Here is an 11,346-nt window from a genome sequence, read left to right on the forward strand (position 1 = left end):
TTGTGTTTATTTAACTTCGCAATTCGCATGTGCATTTCACATATCATTTTTTTGCATTTGTGTCAGTCAAAATGGATAACGTACACATCGATATATTGATCGATTCGAGGAATTATAATTATGATTATAATATGTGTACATTCATATGTATGTCCGTATATGTATTTGCATATAAATTATATTTAGTCAACGCAATTGTTATCACATTTAACAAAACTTACTGAAAGTCTGACAGAAAATAAAATATCGTGCTCGACTAGAAGATACCCTAAATACATTTCTGATTGCTGTTTCGAATATTTTAGGAGTATACTCTAAATTTGTAATTTATCAATGGACTTAGGTTATAAAAACTCATCAGAGATTTATTTATTTATTTTCATATCACTAAGGAATTGATTAGCAATTGAATTAATAGATCTTTTAAGTCCCATCTGCGCTTCAGATTAAATATGAATATGTACATAATTAGACATTGTTAGTTTATTGTGTGGAAACCATTTTATTTGCCTTAGTTTTCTTTTAATGCCAACTCGATAGAAATTTCGTGGCTTCATCTATTTTGTCACTCGCTACGTTGAGATCTTTACTAATCTTGTATAACCTCAAAATGGTCGCAGCCTCGAGAACTGCCTCCCTTGGCACCCGGCGCCGGTAAAGGCAATTCCAAAATGTACATACTTTTTGCTAGCTTCTCCAACTTCTTGTTAATAGCTGAAAACGAAACTTTGTAGTTAATTAACTATATGGCAATGAAAATATAGGCTTACAGATATAGTTGGGATTCCTTAAGAAGGTGTTTTTCTTTGGTATCCTGTTGCGTAACCTGCGAGGCTTACGCTTTGTGCTTTCAGTTGTTTTATTAAGATCAGTTATTTCATTGAGAACAGTTGTTTCATTGATATCAGTTGTGTTAGTGAGCTGAGTTGCTTCAGTCACAACAGTCGCTTTAGTGGGATCAGTTAATTCATTGATATCAGATTCTCTGAGGTGCTTGGTAACTCCCCCTACATTATTTATAGCGTTAATTATTGGCGGAATGTCGTCTACGCTCAATGGTCGGGGAGGGGGCTTGCAACGAATATGGCCTTGCAACGTTACCACAAAGAGGCTGATAAAATAAACAATATATAATCGACCTCTAGCCATATTCAACTTTTAACGTCAAATGAGGCTTAGCTGCTTATCTTACAACGCATCATTTCTATTAGATTCGCTTTATATTAGAATATATATGTATGTTATACACAAAGACTTTAGCTAGTTAAGTCTTCAAATGTACCAAAACTAATTAATTTGATTATACTTGCATTTGTAGGAAAGCACATCAAATTTAAATTTAAATGTCATAGCAGTAAGCTTCCTGACATGCAGTAAAAGTTATCGACTTGCCGCCACGAACAAATCATAAATGCACTACTGTTGCACTATAAGTTACGGTCACACTTTAATTATTCGCGTCTAACTTATCTACAAATGTATCAAATTTATTCATTTTATTCTACTTAATTAAAAGTATAGAAATGCCGCCCACTATAAACAATTCGGCTGTCAATAGCGCCACCGAAAAGCGACCACCACGGCAAACAGAACGCAAGTAAGTACTCTAATAATATTTTATTTTTGCCAACGCGCATATCTAACCTGTTTATCTGGCTTTACTACGCTTAGATCCGAAATAATTTGCCGCGTTAAATATGGCAATAATCTACCGGATATACCCTTCGATCTGAAATTCCTGCAATATCCCTTCGATAGCAATCGTTTTGTGCAGTATAATCCAACATCGTTGGAACGTAATTTCAAATACGATGTACTGACTGAACACGACCTGGGTGTGACGGTAGATCTTATCAATCGGGAGCTGTACCAGGCCGATCCCATGTCACAATTGGATCCGGCAGATGAAAAACTACTAGAGGAGGAGACATTGACGCCGACAGATTCAGTACGGTCACGACAGCACTCACGCACTGTGTCCTGGTTGCGTAAATCCGAGTATATTTCGACTGAGCAAACGCGCTTTCAGCCACAAAATCTGGAGAATATTGAAGCCAAGGTGGGCTACAATGTGAAAAAATCTCTGCGTGAAGAGACCCTTTATTTGGATCGGGATGCACAAATCAAGGCCATTGAGAAGACGTTCAGTGATACTAAGAACGAAATTACCAAGCACTACTCCAAGCCGAATGTGGTGCCGGTTGAGGTGTTACCCATATTCCCCGACTTTATCAATTGGAAGTATCCATGTGCTCAAGTCATTTTCGACAGCGATCCAGCGCCACAGGGCAAAAATGTGCCCGCCCAGTTGGAGGAGATGTCGCAGGCCATGATTCGCGGTGTGATGGACGAGAGCGGAGAACAGTTTGTTGCCTACTTTCTGCCCACAGAGACAACGTTGGAGAAGCGTCGCGCAGATTTTGTGGCCGGGCAACTCTACAAGGATGATGAGGAGTATGAATATAAAATTGCTCGAGAATACAATTGGAATGTCAAAACGAAGGCATCCAAGGGCTATGAAGAAAACTACTTCTTTGTCATGCGGCAGGATGGCATCTACTACAACGAGTTGGAGACACGTGTACGTCTCAACAAGCGTCGCGTCAAGGTTGGCCAGCAACCGAACAATACGAAATTGGTGAGTATTTTTAGCAAATCTATGAATTCTTTAGTAATCCCTTTTTGGTGTGTCTGTTGGGCATGATAGGTGGTTAAGCATCGACCGCTGGATGCCATGGAGCATCGTATGCAACGCTATCGTGAGCGCCAGCTGGAGGTTCCTGGTGAAGAGGAGGAGGAGGAGGAAGACGATGAAATGGAAGCAGAAGAACAATCTGCAACCCAGCCTGCAGCTGAGCAGGAAAAGGCAGCAGCAGAAACTGATGCCAAATCAAAGACTCCTCCTGACGAAGTGGCAGCTGCTGGCAACCGTACACCTGTGCCGGATGCACAAGAGCAACGAGAACGGCAATCGCGCTCCAGAACTCGCTCCGGCGGCAGTCGCTCTCGCACGCGTAGCCGCAGCGCTGGTAGCGGCAGTGGCAGTGGCAGCGCAGCCAGCGGTTCGCGCAGTCGCAGTCGCTCGAGCTCAGTGAGCGGTTCTGGATCACGTGCCAGTAGTCGTTCCAAATCAGGATCACGATCACCAAGCGGCTCACGTTCACGCTCCCAAACGCCAGCCGGCTCCCATAAGTCCGGCAGTCGCAGTCGCAGTCGTAGTCACAGTCGATCCAAATCAAAGTCGAAATCCAAATCAAAGTCGCGCAGTCGTAGTCGCAGTCGCAGTGCATCAGGATCACGTTCTGGATCAGGCTCCCGCTCGCCAAGTCGTTCGCGCAGCGGCTCGCCAAGTGGCTCGGGCTCCAGCTCTGGCAGCGGCTCCGAGGAGGAATAAAACTGTACAGAATCTTTTTCTGCATGTAATTTACGAAGAATACACAAAAATAAACAAACAAATGAAATCGGAACACAATTACGTGGCGTCCATAAGGAAGTTACGGAACAGTTCACCGTCCGAGCTGGGCTGCTCTGTTTGCTGCGGCGAGTAGAGCCGCAAATTCTGCAGCTGCTGCAGCGGGGAGCCGCTGCCATCAAACTGCACGCCACTCTCCATAACAACCGGCTGTGGTTGCTGTGGCGGCTCCACACTGCAAATTCCCAGCTTCTGGCAGCTCTCCACGACAATGTCATCAATCGTTTGCGAGAGCAACGCCTCCTGATCGATGGTGCCATTCATATGAATGGCCGCATTGCTTGCTGTGTGCTCGGCCTGCACACTGTCCGCACTCACATTGGAGTCCAGCAGCGCCTTGATCAGCTGCTCCGGAGTCTGCGGCTCACATTTGTGTGTTCGCAGCGAGACCTTATAGCGAAACGTCTTCTTGCACAGCTCGCACTTGTAGGGCATGACTCCCGTGTGGATGCGTGTGTGCACCAGGAAGGAGACACGTTGCCGAAAGCATTTACCTGTGTGAAATAGTTTAGCATGAGCTGGTGCATTGTTAACAGAGTAAGTAGTCCAAACCAGCTCAGGTCGATCTGCTTAAGATCGAATGAGCACATTGAATAAGCGCTTTACCCATAGAAATGGGTATATACTAGATGCTTGTCTAAGATCTCAGTACATATATATGTATATGAATTGTATATAGAAAGTATATACAGTGATTCGTAAATCTTGGCTTAACGTACCGCAGACCTCGCACTTGAAGGGCTTCTCTCCGCTGTGGATGCGCTGATGGTTGTGCAGCGTTGACAGCTCCTTGAAGGCGCGCCCACAGATGCCGCAGGCGTGCGGCTTCACCTCGCTGTGGTAGAGTAAATGCTTGTGATAGGATTGCTGGAAGGTGAAGGTTCTGGCGCAGTACTGGCAGGTGTAGGGCATCTCACCCGTGTGCAGACGCTTGTGCTTCTTCAGGAAATACTTGGTGGTGAACATTTTGGTGCACACGTCGCACTCCCAGTTCTTGGGCGTGCTGCCATACTCCGAACCGGGCGCTGTCTCCCCTGCAGAGGGTAGCTCCTGCTTGAGCATGTAGATGGCGCCACTCAGAGCATACGGCTGGGTGTTGGTGTTCGCGTTAGAGGTGCTGCAGCCATTGGTGGATGACGCCTCCTTGTGCCGAATGCGATCGCAAATGCTGATTTTGGGCGTGGCACTAATGATGTGGCCATTGCTACTGCTCGCATTGTTGTTCTGATTGCTGTTGCTGTTGTTGTTGATGTTATTGCTGTTGTTGTTGGTCGGACTGTTGCTGGTGGCAGACGCGATGGCGCCGACCGTGTGCAACACCTTGAGATGCACACGCAATGAACCCTTCATTCGGAAGGTTTTGGAGCACAGATGACACTTGTAGGGCTCCTGCTGCTGACCCAGCGTCGGCTCTGTTATCTCCGCATTCTCATGCACCAACCGGAAGTGAATGTCTCGCAGCTCCTCGTTGCGGAAATTAAACTCGCAAATGTCACATCTGGAAGGAGGCGTAGAGGGCTGCGGGGGCGGCAGCTCGATGGGCTTGGCACGCGACTTTTTGCCACGTCGCTTAGGAACGGCAGCAGGAGGCGGACTAGCTGCAGCAGGGCAATTAATGGGAGGAAGCACAGCTGAGGCTGCCTCTGCTATCACTGGAGAGGACTGAACGGTTGGAGGCACTACAACTGAAACTGGAGCTGGAGCTGGATCTGCCTCCGGCTCGCTCATCAGGCTCGTGTGACTAAATAGATGTATGGTCAGTTTGTCCAGACCCAGAAAGAGCTCCTTGCAGTTGGGAAAGGGACAGGCCAGAGGGCCATTGGCCGCCTTGATTAGGCGCTGCTGCAGCGCGTCGATGCTACTGAAACTCGGCACCGCGCACAGTGGACACAACACGGACATGGAGCACATGCCTGAAACACTTTTCACACAATTGGAAACTAGGGATCTCTTTTCAATATGCAAACAAATCCTCGGCCATTGCGCTGACCGACAAAAACTTGAAAAGATTATTTTCTGCTTTTGCCTATTGAGATATTTTCTAAAAATACTTGCAACGAACAAATATTGAAAGAAAAATTTTGTGCCGATGGCGACGACGACGACGTTCGTCTGGGCGATATCGAAAATAATGAAAATTATTGCGCTCCCAGGCCGGCGAGAATTGAAAAGTTTTCGAAAACTGCGAGCCGAACAGCTCCGAAAGGTGGACCGCAGACAGCTGTCCGCTGCTTCCTCTTCGAGCTGTTTTTTGGTAACAGCGAACGACTCGTCAGCCAGTGGGCGTATTTAGTAGTACAGAGCTCTTGGCTCTTTGTTTTGATCTTGTCATTTAAATGAATCGCATTGGGGCAGCTGCTGGGCATAGTCTACAGATTGTACATATATATATACTATATGCATATTTCAAAAGAAAATTTAACAATTTAAATGGGTCATAGCCAAGTGCGTTAAATTATTAAAGGGTAGACTTGAAAATGGGATAAATATTAATTATTATATAATATACCATATTAATGATTTGTAACAGCTACAGAGCTTCTATAATTTTCATAAAGATCAATTAAAAATATATATATTTCGACATATTTGTGGATAATATTCTCTGCCCATTTTTGAGTCGGAATCTTTTCTATACTATTATAATTTTCCACTTAGTATTTTTAAAGTGCAGGAAAACGACATACATATATGTTTGCTTGCTTGTTGAACATTTAATGTATTCAATTATCTTCGCTAATGCTGCCAATGAAATATTCTTTGAACCGAGCATCCTAGTTTATAAGGTTTATAGTTGAGCTAAGAGTATTCTCATAGCCAGCTTGTGCGCAAAAGCTCTCAGTCAAGGGTATTTGGTAGCTGTGTGAAATCAAACTCTATTTATAAACAAGTATACCTATATACTATATACATATATCTGTATATGTATAGTAATGCATATTTGTGCTGCTCTCTTGATTCTTGTTGATAGTTGGTCAGTGCTTTGTTGTGCTCTATTTTTGTATCTCTTCGTGTTTTCTCATTCGTTGTGCCGTTTATTCGTGTTTCTCTTTGGCTGTCCGATTTGTAAACAGTTCATTGGCCAAAGCACGTGCGGAGAGTGGGGAACTAGTAATAGTAAACCTAGAAGAAAATTGAGAAATTCGTGGAGCATCACTTTTTCTTTTTAGGCGGAAAGTCCAGGGAGACGACACTTAGCTTCGCCGAGCTGGGCTCCTCCTTGCCCAGGCTCGCCTCGGAGGTGGAGGAACGTGCGCTATAGCCTGTGGGAAAAGTACAGTAGTCTCTCTAAGGTCTCATGTTCAATGTGCTACCCACCTTTGACGGAGTAGCAATCCACCGAGGAGTATGACGATGTCCTGGAGAACACACAACTGCGCACGGGCTTCAAGTGCTGTGGGAGCTTGATTCCTTTGTCCAGCATATAGGCTATGATGTTGGCCCCATCCGGATCGGTATTGGTCATGTCACACAATAGATTTAATACCTTTCTGTTCCGAGTCTCCAGCTCCTGCAGATTGAGGTCGCGCTCGAATAGCGACAGAAATTCGTCGCTTATGGCCTGCTGTTTGATTTCCTTGAGCAGCGATTGTATCTCGCGATTGGCCCGTTCAATTTTCGCCTTTTGCTCGTGCAGCTCTCTCTTTAGCTTGCGCAACGCTTCCGCATCGTCTAGGCACTTTTGTTTTTCCGTTTCGATTTCATCCATTAGCTTCTCGATTTCCTGTTGCTGTCGCTCAATTTTACTGTCGTATGCCTCGGCCTTGCAGCGTAGCACTTTCAGTTGCTCCAGCTGATTGCAATAGGTCTCCTGCACCTTCCTCAGCTCCTCCTCAGCGCGCTGTTCGTCTGCAAGGAAGGCAAATTAAATAAGCAACAATTTACTTCACATAGAGTTGCTATCGAATAGGATCTATCCCATTCCATTTTTAGGTGGAATGGAAAGACAAACCTTTTGAGTTATCATCGAAGGTTTTTAGATTCTTGCGGTAGTTGTCATTGGACTTATCGAATTGGCGTAGCGTGTTCTCCAGAGCAATCACCTCCTTCTCCGCCTTGAGCACCTTTTTGTTCAGTTCGTCTCCCTCGTCGGCGAGCAGCTGTCGCTCCTGGGCATTTTCGACCTTCAGCTGGGTGGCCGTGATTATGGTGCCATCCTCGTTGACGCCCAGCAGCGCCGATGTCAGCTCGAATCGGGCACGCAGCACGTTGATATGTTTCTTGCGCTCTCCCAGATCGGCGCGAAGCGTGCTCAGCTCCTCGTTGAGATGCTTTCGCTTCAGTAGCAAAATATCCCGCTGACTCTGCAGCTCCACAAAGCGATCCTTGATGATGCGCTGGAAGGCCAGCCGATGCTGATTCAGGCTGTAGGTGCCCTTCTCGCAGTTATCGATCACATTCTGGAGGTCGCAGCAGCGCATCTTGAGCACACTCAGCTCCACCACGAACTCGGAGTTTTCGTAGCGATTCATGCGCAGGCGCTTGATGGTGCCTTCGCAGTAGACCTGCGCCTCTTTGATCTTGAACTTGACCAGCTCCAGATCCTTGGCATCGTTGTTATAGACCCCGACCAGGGCATTCATGCTATAGTTGAGCTTCTTGTTTTGCGCCTCCGTGGAGGCCAGGCGACGCTGCAGCTTGGCCAGATACTGCTCCAGCTCAGAGAGAATCTTCTCGTTGCGTGCCTCCGTCTCCGGGTCTGAGTTTTTGCCTCGCAGCTCGGCCAGCTTGCGCTCGCACTGCAAGTACTTGAAGGACATGTCGTAGTGTATTTCCGTCTGGCGCTTTATCTCCACCTCCACCTGCCGCTGGTTACGTGTGACGGCAAGCAGCGTGGACTGCAGGGCTCCATTCTGCACCATGATCGTCGTCTCCTCATCCTTCAGCTCGCTTATTTGGCGCTGGGTGCGGTAGAGCAGCTCGTTGCAACGCTGCTGCTCTTTGTTGAGCAACTTGAACGCCTCCTCTTCGCCCTCCATCATCTCGTCCAGGATTTGGAGTCGCTGATTGGCATTGGTGTGCTTGTCCTCGATCGCCTTCAGGCGATCCTCGATCTTCTTCAGCGTCGTGGCGAAGTTCTCAATCTCCGCAATCTTCTCATCGCGTTGCCTGATCAGCTTGCGATTTTCCAGACGCTGGGCATGCACCTGATTGGACAGATTCTCCAGCTCGTGGCGCAGCGCTAGGATCTCGCGCTCCTTCAGAGTCGAGGTGTCGACCAGGCGCTGTATCTCATTCTTGGCATCGGATGTCTCCGCATTCAGTATCTCGATGCTTTGCTCGACCAGCCGATTATTCTCCAGGACATCGTTCAGCTGCTCGTTGGCCCTGAAATATGCATTGGCCATGACCTCAGCCTGTTCCGTCAGCCTGATGCACTCCTCCTCGCCGTTCTGTATATCCTGCTCGCGCTGTGTCATCTGATTGACTGCCTGCTTCCATGTTTCCACCATCTGGCGTCTCTCGAGGTGCGCCTCCCTATACAAGCTGGCCGTGCGCTCCAGATTCTTCTCCAGCGTGCTCTGCTCATCGTAGAGCATGACGACGGCGCTGCGACGCTTCTCGATCTCCGCCTGCAGTAGCTGGCGGCGTGTGTTCAACTCCTTTGCCCGCTGCTGATCGTCCTGGTAGTACTTGTCGATCAGCTGGTAGCCCTTGTTGCCATCCTCCATGGCCTCGGCCCACTCGACCAGGCTCGACTTGGCCGCCTTGATGCGCTTTGTCAGAGCATCGATCTCGCGCTTGCTTTTATTAATTTTACCTGTAATTCCATTTAGAATATATGTTACCTATTATCCGTAGATCTCTTCCACTTACGCAGTGTATGCTCCGCGTATTCCGTGTACTCTGACAGCTCCTTTTGATTCTTGCGCAAGTCCTCCTTGAGCTTGTTGCGCTCCAGGATCACCAGCTGCGTGCGATGCGCCTCCTTCAGCACATCGTTCTTCACCGAATTGAAGAAGTTCTGGCATTGGATTCAGATGAGGATTAATCGTTAACCAGACTCAGATCACGCCCCTACAACACTTACAACATTCTGCTGCAGCGTAGCCTCAATATTTTTCTTGTGCCGATCGATTGTCTTTTCGCGCTCCTCCAGGTTTGCGATGCGCTGCTGCAGATTGAACTTCTCTGCCCGCATGCTCACCATCTCCTGGAGGATGGCCAGATTCTCGGCATTCGCCATGGGTATGTCCGCCTCGACGGTCCATCCCATGGAGCGCATGGCCTCCAGCTTGAACTCGTCGAGCGAGGTGCTCTTCATGTCATCCGTTTTGTTGGCGGTGTCGCCCATTTTGGAAATATGTGAGTATACAGAGCCGGATATGCTATATATTGTGCTATATCCAGCTGAGAGTTGACTAAATTGAATTTCATATTCGAAAAGCAAAACTAACTGTTTCACTATGCCAACCGGATTGTTTCGTTTCGTTTTTCCTGCTCCCCTGCGTTGTTCCCAGCAACGCCTATTGTTTATAACGGAACAGGTGTCCTAGGCTGGTAAACAAGGGCTCGTATAGGGTATTATAGGGCAGTATGGCTCTAAGTGTAATTTATATTTGGATTTAACGGGCATTAAACAGTCGGTTACATTGGACGACTGGAATCTGTCTTCCATGACAAGGGAGTTACTCTATGCAAAGAAAGACTGACGTGGTTTAAGGGTTATTGGAGCCAATTTCATTTGGTTTAACTTATATTATAAGAATTGAAAGACGCCTGCATTAAATGTTCAAATTTATTTATGGATCATATGGATATTTTTATATATTGTAATTCTCGGCGAACTTGCAGAGGCCATGATAGTCGATGTTGACGCCTGTCTGGCAGCCACTGCCCGCCGGACCCGTCACGTACACAGGACTGCCGACAGTATTCTTGACTGCATAGTTGCAGGCGACGAGGAAGTGGTTCCGGTTGTTCTTCACGAAACGGGAAGCGGCACAGCCCACGGCAAGATTGCGCTCCTGAGCCATCACAGCAAAGCGGCTCATCGATCTGGAGAAGGACAGACAAAAAAGAAAAAAGAGTTTACCAATGGATGTTGCTTGATTAGTTCTTGCGATCCACCTACTTTCCAGACCAGGTGTGGGGAAAACTATTGATGATTCCCATATTGGCATTCTTGTACTCTAACCACCAGTTGGTAATGGCCTGCCTCAGCAGATACTGATCCGTCCGGTCCGTTAGAGCCGGATCATAAGCAAAGTACGCGATATTCTGGCCACTATTGGGGAACCGTGCCGTACCATGGCAGGTATCCCTCTTTCGAATGCACTGTTTCACATTCAGCTCGGCGCGGCTGGCCAGGTCAGCGTTCCAGCGCACGAAAGCCATGCGACGTGCCGACTGATAGCCAGGCAACTGACCCAGAGCCAGACGATTGCGACGGGCATTGTGGGCGGCCACTATGAAATCGCGGAGCTCCAAGTTCATATTGATCAGATATGGAGCAGGACTAGTTGGACAGGTGCTAGCCCAAGTCTGGAAAGAACAAAGTTAGTTAGATCATCCAGAGCCAAGCAAAGAATTAGCTGCTGCACGTACTCCGCTGACGCAAGGAGAGTTCTCGTTGGCTGCACGGACCACGGTCAACGTAAGGCAAAGTACAACAAATCGCAACATTTTGTTAAGAACTAACTTATCCGAGCTTGCGATCTCTAGCTTATATAGCCCAAGATTTCTTAGGCATCTGCATAGAACAATCAATTGAACTTTGTTAACTCAAGTGTAATTATTTAACAAGTGCTTACAGCTGAGCTTATATATATTCCCGAAATTTCCACACATCTGTAATATATTTAATCGGCCTTTGTATTATAAGTTTGTTATCATCTATTATAACACCCGTTTATAAGGTGGGATAGGAAAGT

General features: G+C 47.0%; 5 protein-coding genes across 5 annotated transcripts; 1 reads left to right on the forward strand and 4 right to left on the reverse strand.

Annotated features, from left to right (window-relative positions):
- Positions 1-482: 482 nt before the first annotated feature.
- On the reverse strand, positions 483-1,189 carry LOC26527859. Its single transcript, XM_015167441.3, has 2 exons — positions 771-1,189; positions 483-714 (listed from the first exon to the last, which is right to left on the reverse strand). The coding sequence occupies exons 1-2, from the start codon at positions 1,147-1,149 to the stop codon at positions 590-592; spliced, it is 504 nt and encodes a 167-aa protein (XP_015022927.1). The 5' UTR covers positions 1,150-1,189; the 3' UTR covers positions 483-589.
- A 232-nt stretch (positions 1,190-1,421) lies between these two features.
- Positions 1,422-3,467, forward strand: LOC6574411 (RNA polymerase II-associated factor 1 homolog). Its single transcript, XM_002000422.4, has 3 exons — positions 1,422-1,597; positions 1,672-2,638; positions 2,708-3,467. The coding sequence occupies exons 1-3, from the start codon at positions 1,524-1,526 to the stop codon at positions 3,392-3,394; spliced, it is 1,728 nt and encodes a 575-aa protein (XP_002000458.1). The 5' UTR covers positions 1,422-1,523; the 3' UTR covers positions 3,395-3,467.
- Positions 3,407-5,656, reverse strand: LOC6574412 (zinc finger protein 628). The gene is made up of 2 exons (XM_002000423.4): positions 4,192-5,656; positions 3,407-3,966 (listed from the first exon to the last, which is right to left on the reverse strand). Exons 1-2 carry the CDS (start codon positions 5,381-5,383, stop codon positions 3,473-3,475), a joined length of 1,686 nt encoding a protein of 561 aa, XP_002000459.1. The 5' UTR covers positions 5,384-5,656; the 3' UTR covers positions 3,407-3,472.
- Positions 5,657-6,162: 506 nt separating this feature from the next.
- On the reverse strand, positions 6,163-9,853 carry LOC6574413 (coiled-coil domain-containing protein 39). The gene is made up of 5 exons (XM_002000424.4): positions 9,504-9,853; positions 9,290-9,437; positions 7,425-9,233; positions 6,791-7,321; positions 6,163-6,735 (listed from the first exon to the last, which is right to left on the reverse strand). The coding sequence occupies exons 1-5, from the start codon at positions 9,765-9,767 to the stop codon at positions 6,626-6,628; spliced, it is 2,862 nt and encodes a 953-aa protein (XP_002000460.1). The 5' UTR covers positions 9,768-9,853; the 3' UTR covers positions 6,163-6,625.
- A 344-nt stretch (positions 9,854-10,197) lies between these two features.
- On the reverse strand, positions 10,198-11,231 carry LOC6574414 (antigen 5 like allergen Cul n 1). The gene is made up of 3 exons (XM_002000425.3): positions 11,021-11,231; positions 10,548-10,957; positions 10,198-10,471 (listed from the first exon to the last, which is right to left on the reverse strand). Exons 1-3 carry the CDS (start codon positions 11,096-11,098, stop codon positions 10,237-10,239), a joined length of 723 nt encoding a protein of 240 aa, XP_002000461.1. The 5' UTR covers positions 11,099-11,231; the 3' UTR covers positions 10,198-10,236.
- Between the last annotated feature and the right edge of the window lie 115 nt (positions 11,232-11,346).

The sequence above is a fragment of the Drosophila mojavensis genome, unplaced genomic scaffold (genome assembly GCF_018153725.1).
Source record: "Drosophila mojavensis isolate 15081-1352.22 unplaced genomic scaffold, ASM1815372v1 contig_277, whole genome shotgun sequence".
In the NCBI taxonomy this organism is placed as follows: Eukaryota; Metazoa; Arthropoda; class Insecta; order Diptera; family Drosophilidae; genus Drosophila; species Drosophila mojavensis.

Excerpts from the sequence above, each read along its gene's own strand:
- LOC26527859 (XM_015167441.3), bottom strand. The coding sequence starts at position 1,149 with ATGGCTAGAGGTCGATTATATATTGTTTATTTTATCAGCCTCTTTGTG. Across the intron at positions 715-770 it reads AAGGAATCCCAACTATATCT|CTATTAACAAGAAGTTGGAG; the intron begins GTAAGCCTATAT and ends TTTCGTTTTCAG.
- LOC6574411 (XM_002000422.4), top strand. The coding sequence starts at position 1,524 with ATGCCGCCCACTATAAACAATTCGGCTGTCAATAGCGCCACCGAAAAG. Across the intron at positions 1,598-1,671 it reads CCACGGCAAACAGAACGCAA|ATCCGAAATAATTTGCCGCG; the intron begins GTAAGTACTCTA and ends TACTACGCTTAG. Across the intron at positions 2,639-2,707 it reads AACCGAACAATACGAAATTG|GTGGTTAAGCATCGACCGCT; the intron begins GTGAGTATTTTT and ends TGGGCATGATAG.
- LOC6574412 (XM_002000423.4), bottom strand. The coding sequence starts at position 5,383 with ATGTGCTCCATGTCCGTGTTGTGTCCACTGTGCGCGGTGCCGAGTTTC. Across the intron at positions 3,967-4,191 it reads CTTCAAGTGCGAGGTCTGCG|GTAAATGCTTTCGGCAACGT; the intron begins GTACGTTAAGCC and ends TATTTCACACAG.
- LOC6574413 (XM_002000424.4), bottom strand. The coding sequence starts at position 9,767 with ATGGGCGACACCGCCAACAAAACGGATGACATGAAGAGCACCTCGCTC. Across the intron at positions 9,438-9,503 it reads CTACGCTGCAGCAGAATGTT|AACTTCTTCAATTCGGTGAA; the intron begins GTAAGTGTTGTA and ends ATCCAATGCCAG. Across the intron at positions 7,322-7,424 it reads CTTCGATGATAACTCAAAAG|ACGAACAGCGCGCTGAGGAG; the intron begins GTTTGTCTTTCC and ends CCTTCCTTGCAG.
- LOC6574414 (XM_002000425.3), bottom strand. The coding sequence starts at position 11,098 with ATGTTGCGATTTGTTGTACTTTGCCTTACGTTGACCGTGGTCCGTGCA. Across the intron at positions 10,958-11,020 it reads ACTCTCCTTGCGTCAGCGGA|ACTTGGGCTAGCACCTGTCC; the intron begins GTACGTGCAGCA and ends TGTTCTTTCCAG. Across the intron at positions 10,472-10,547 it reads CCCCACACCTGGTCTGGAAA|ATCGATGAGCCGCTTTGCTG; the intron begins GTAGGTGGATCG and ends GTCCTTCTCCAG.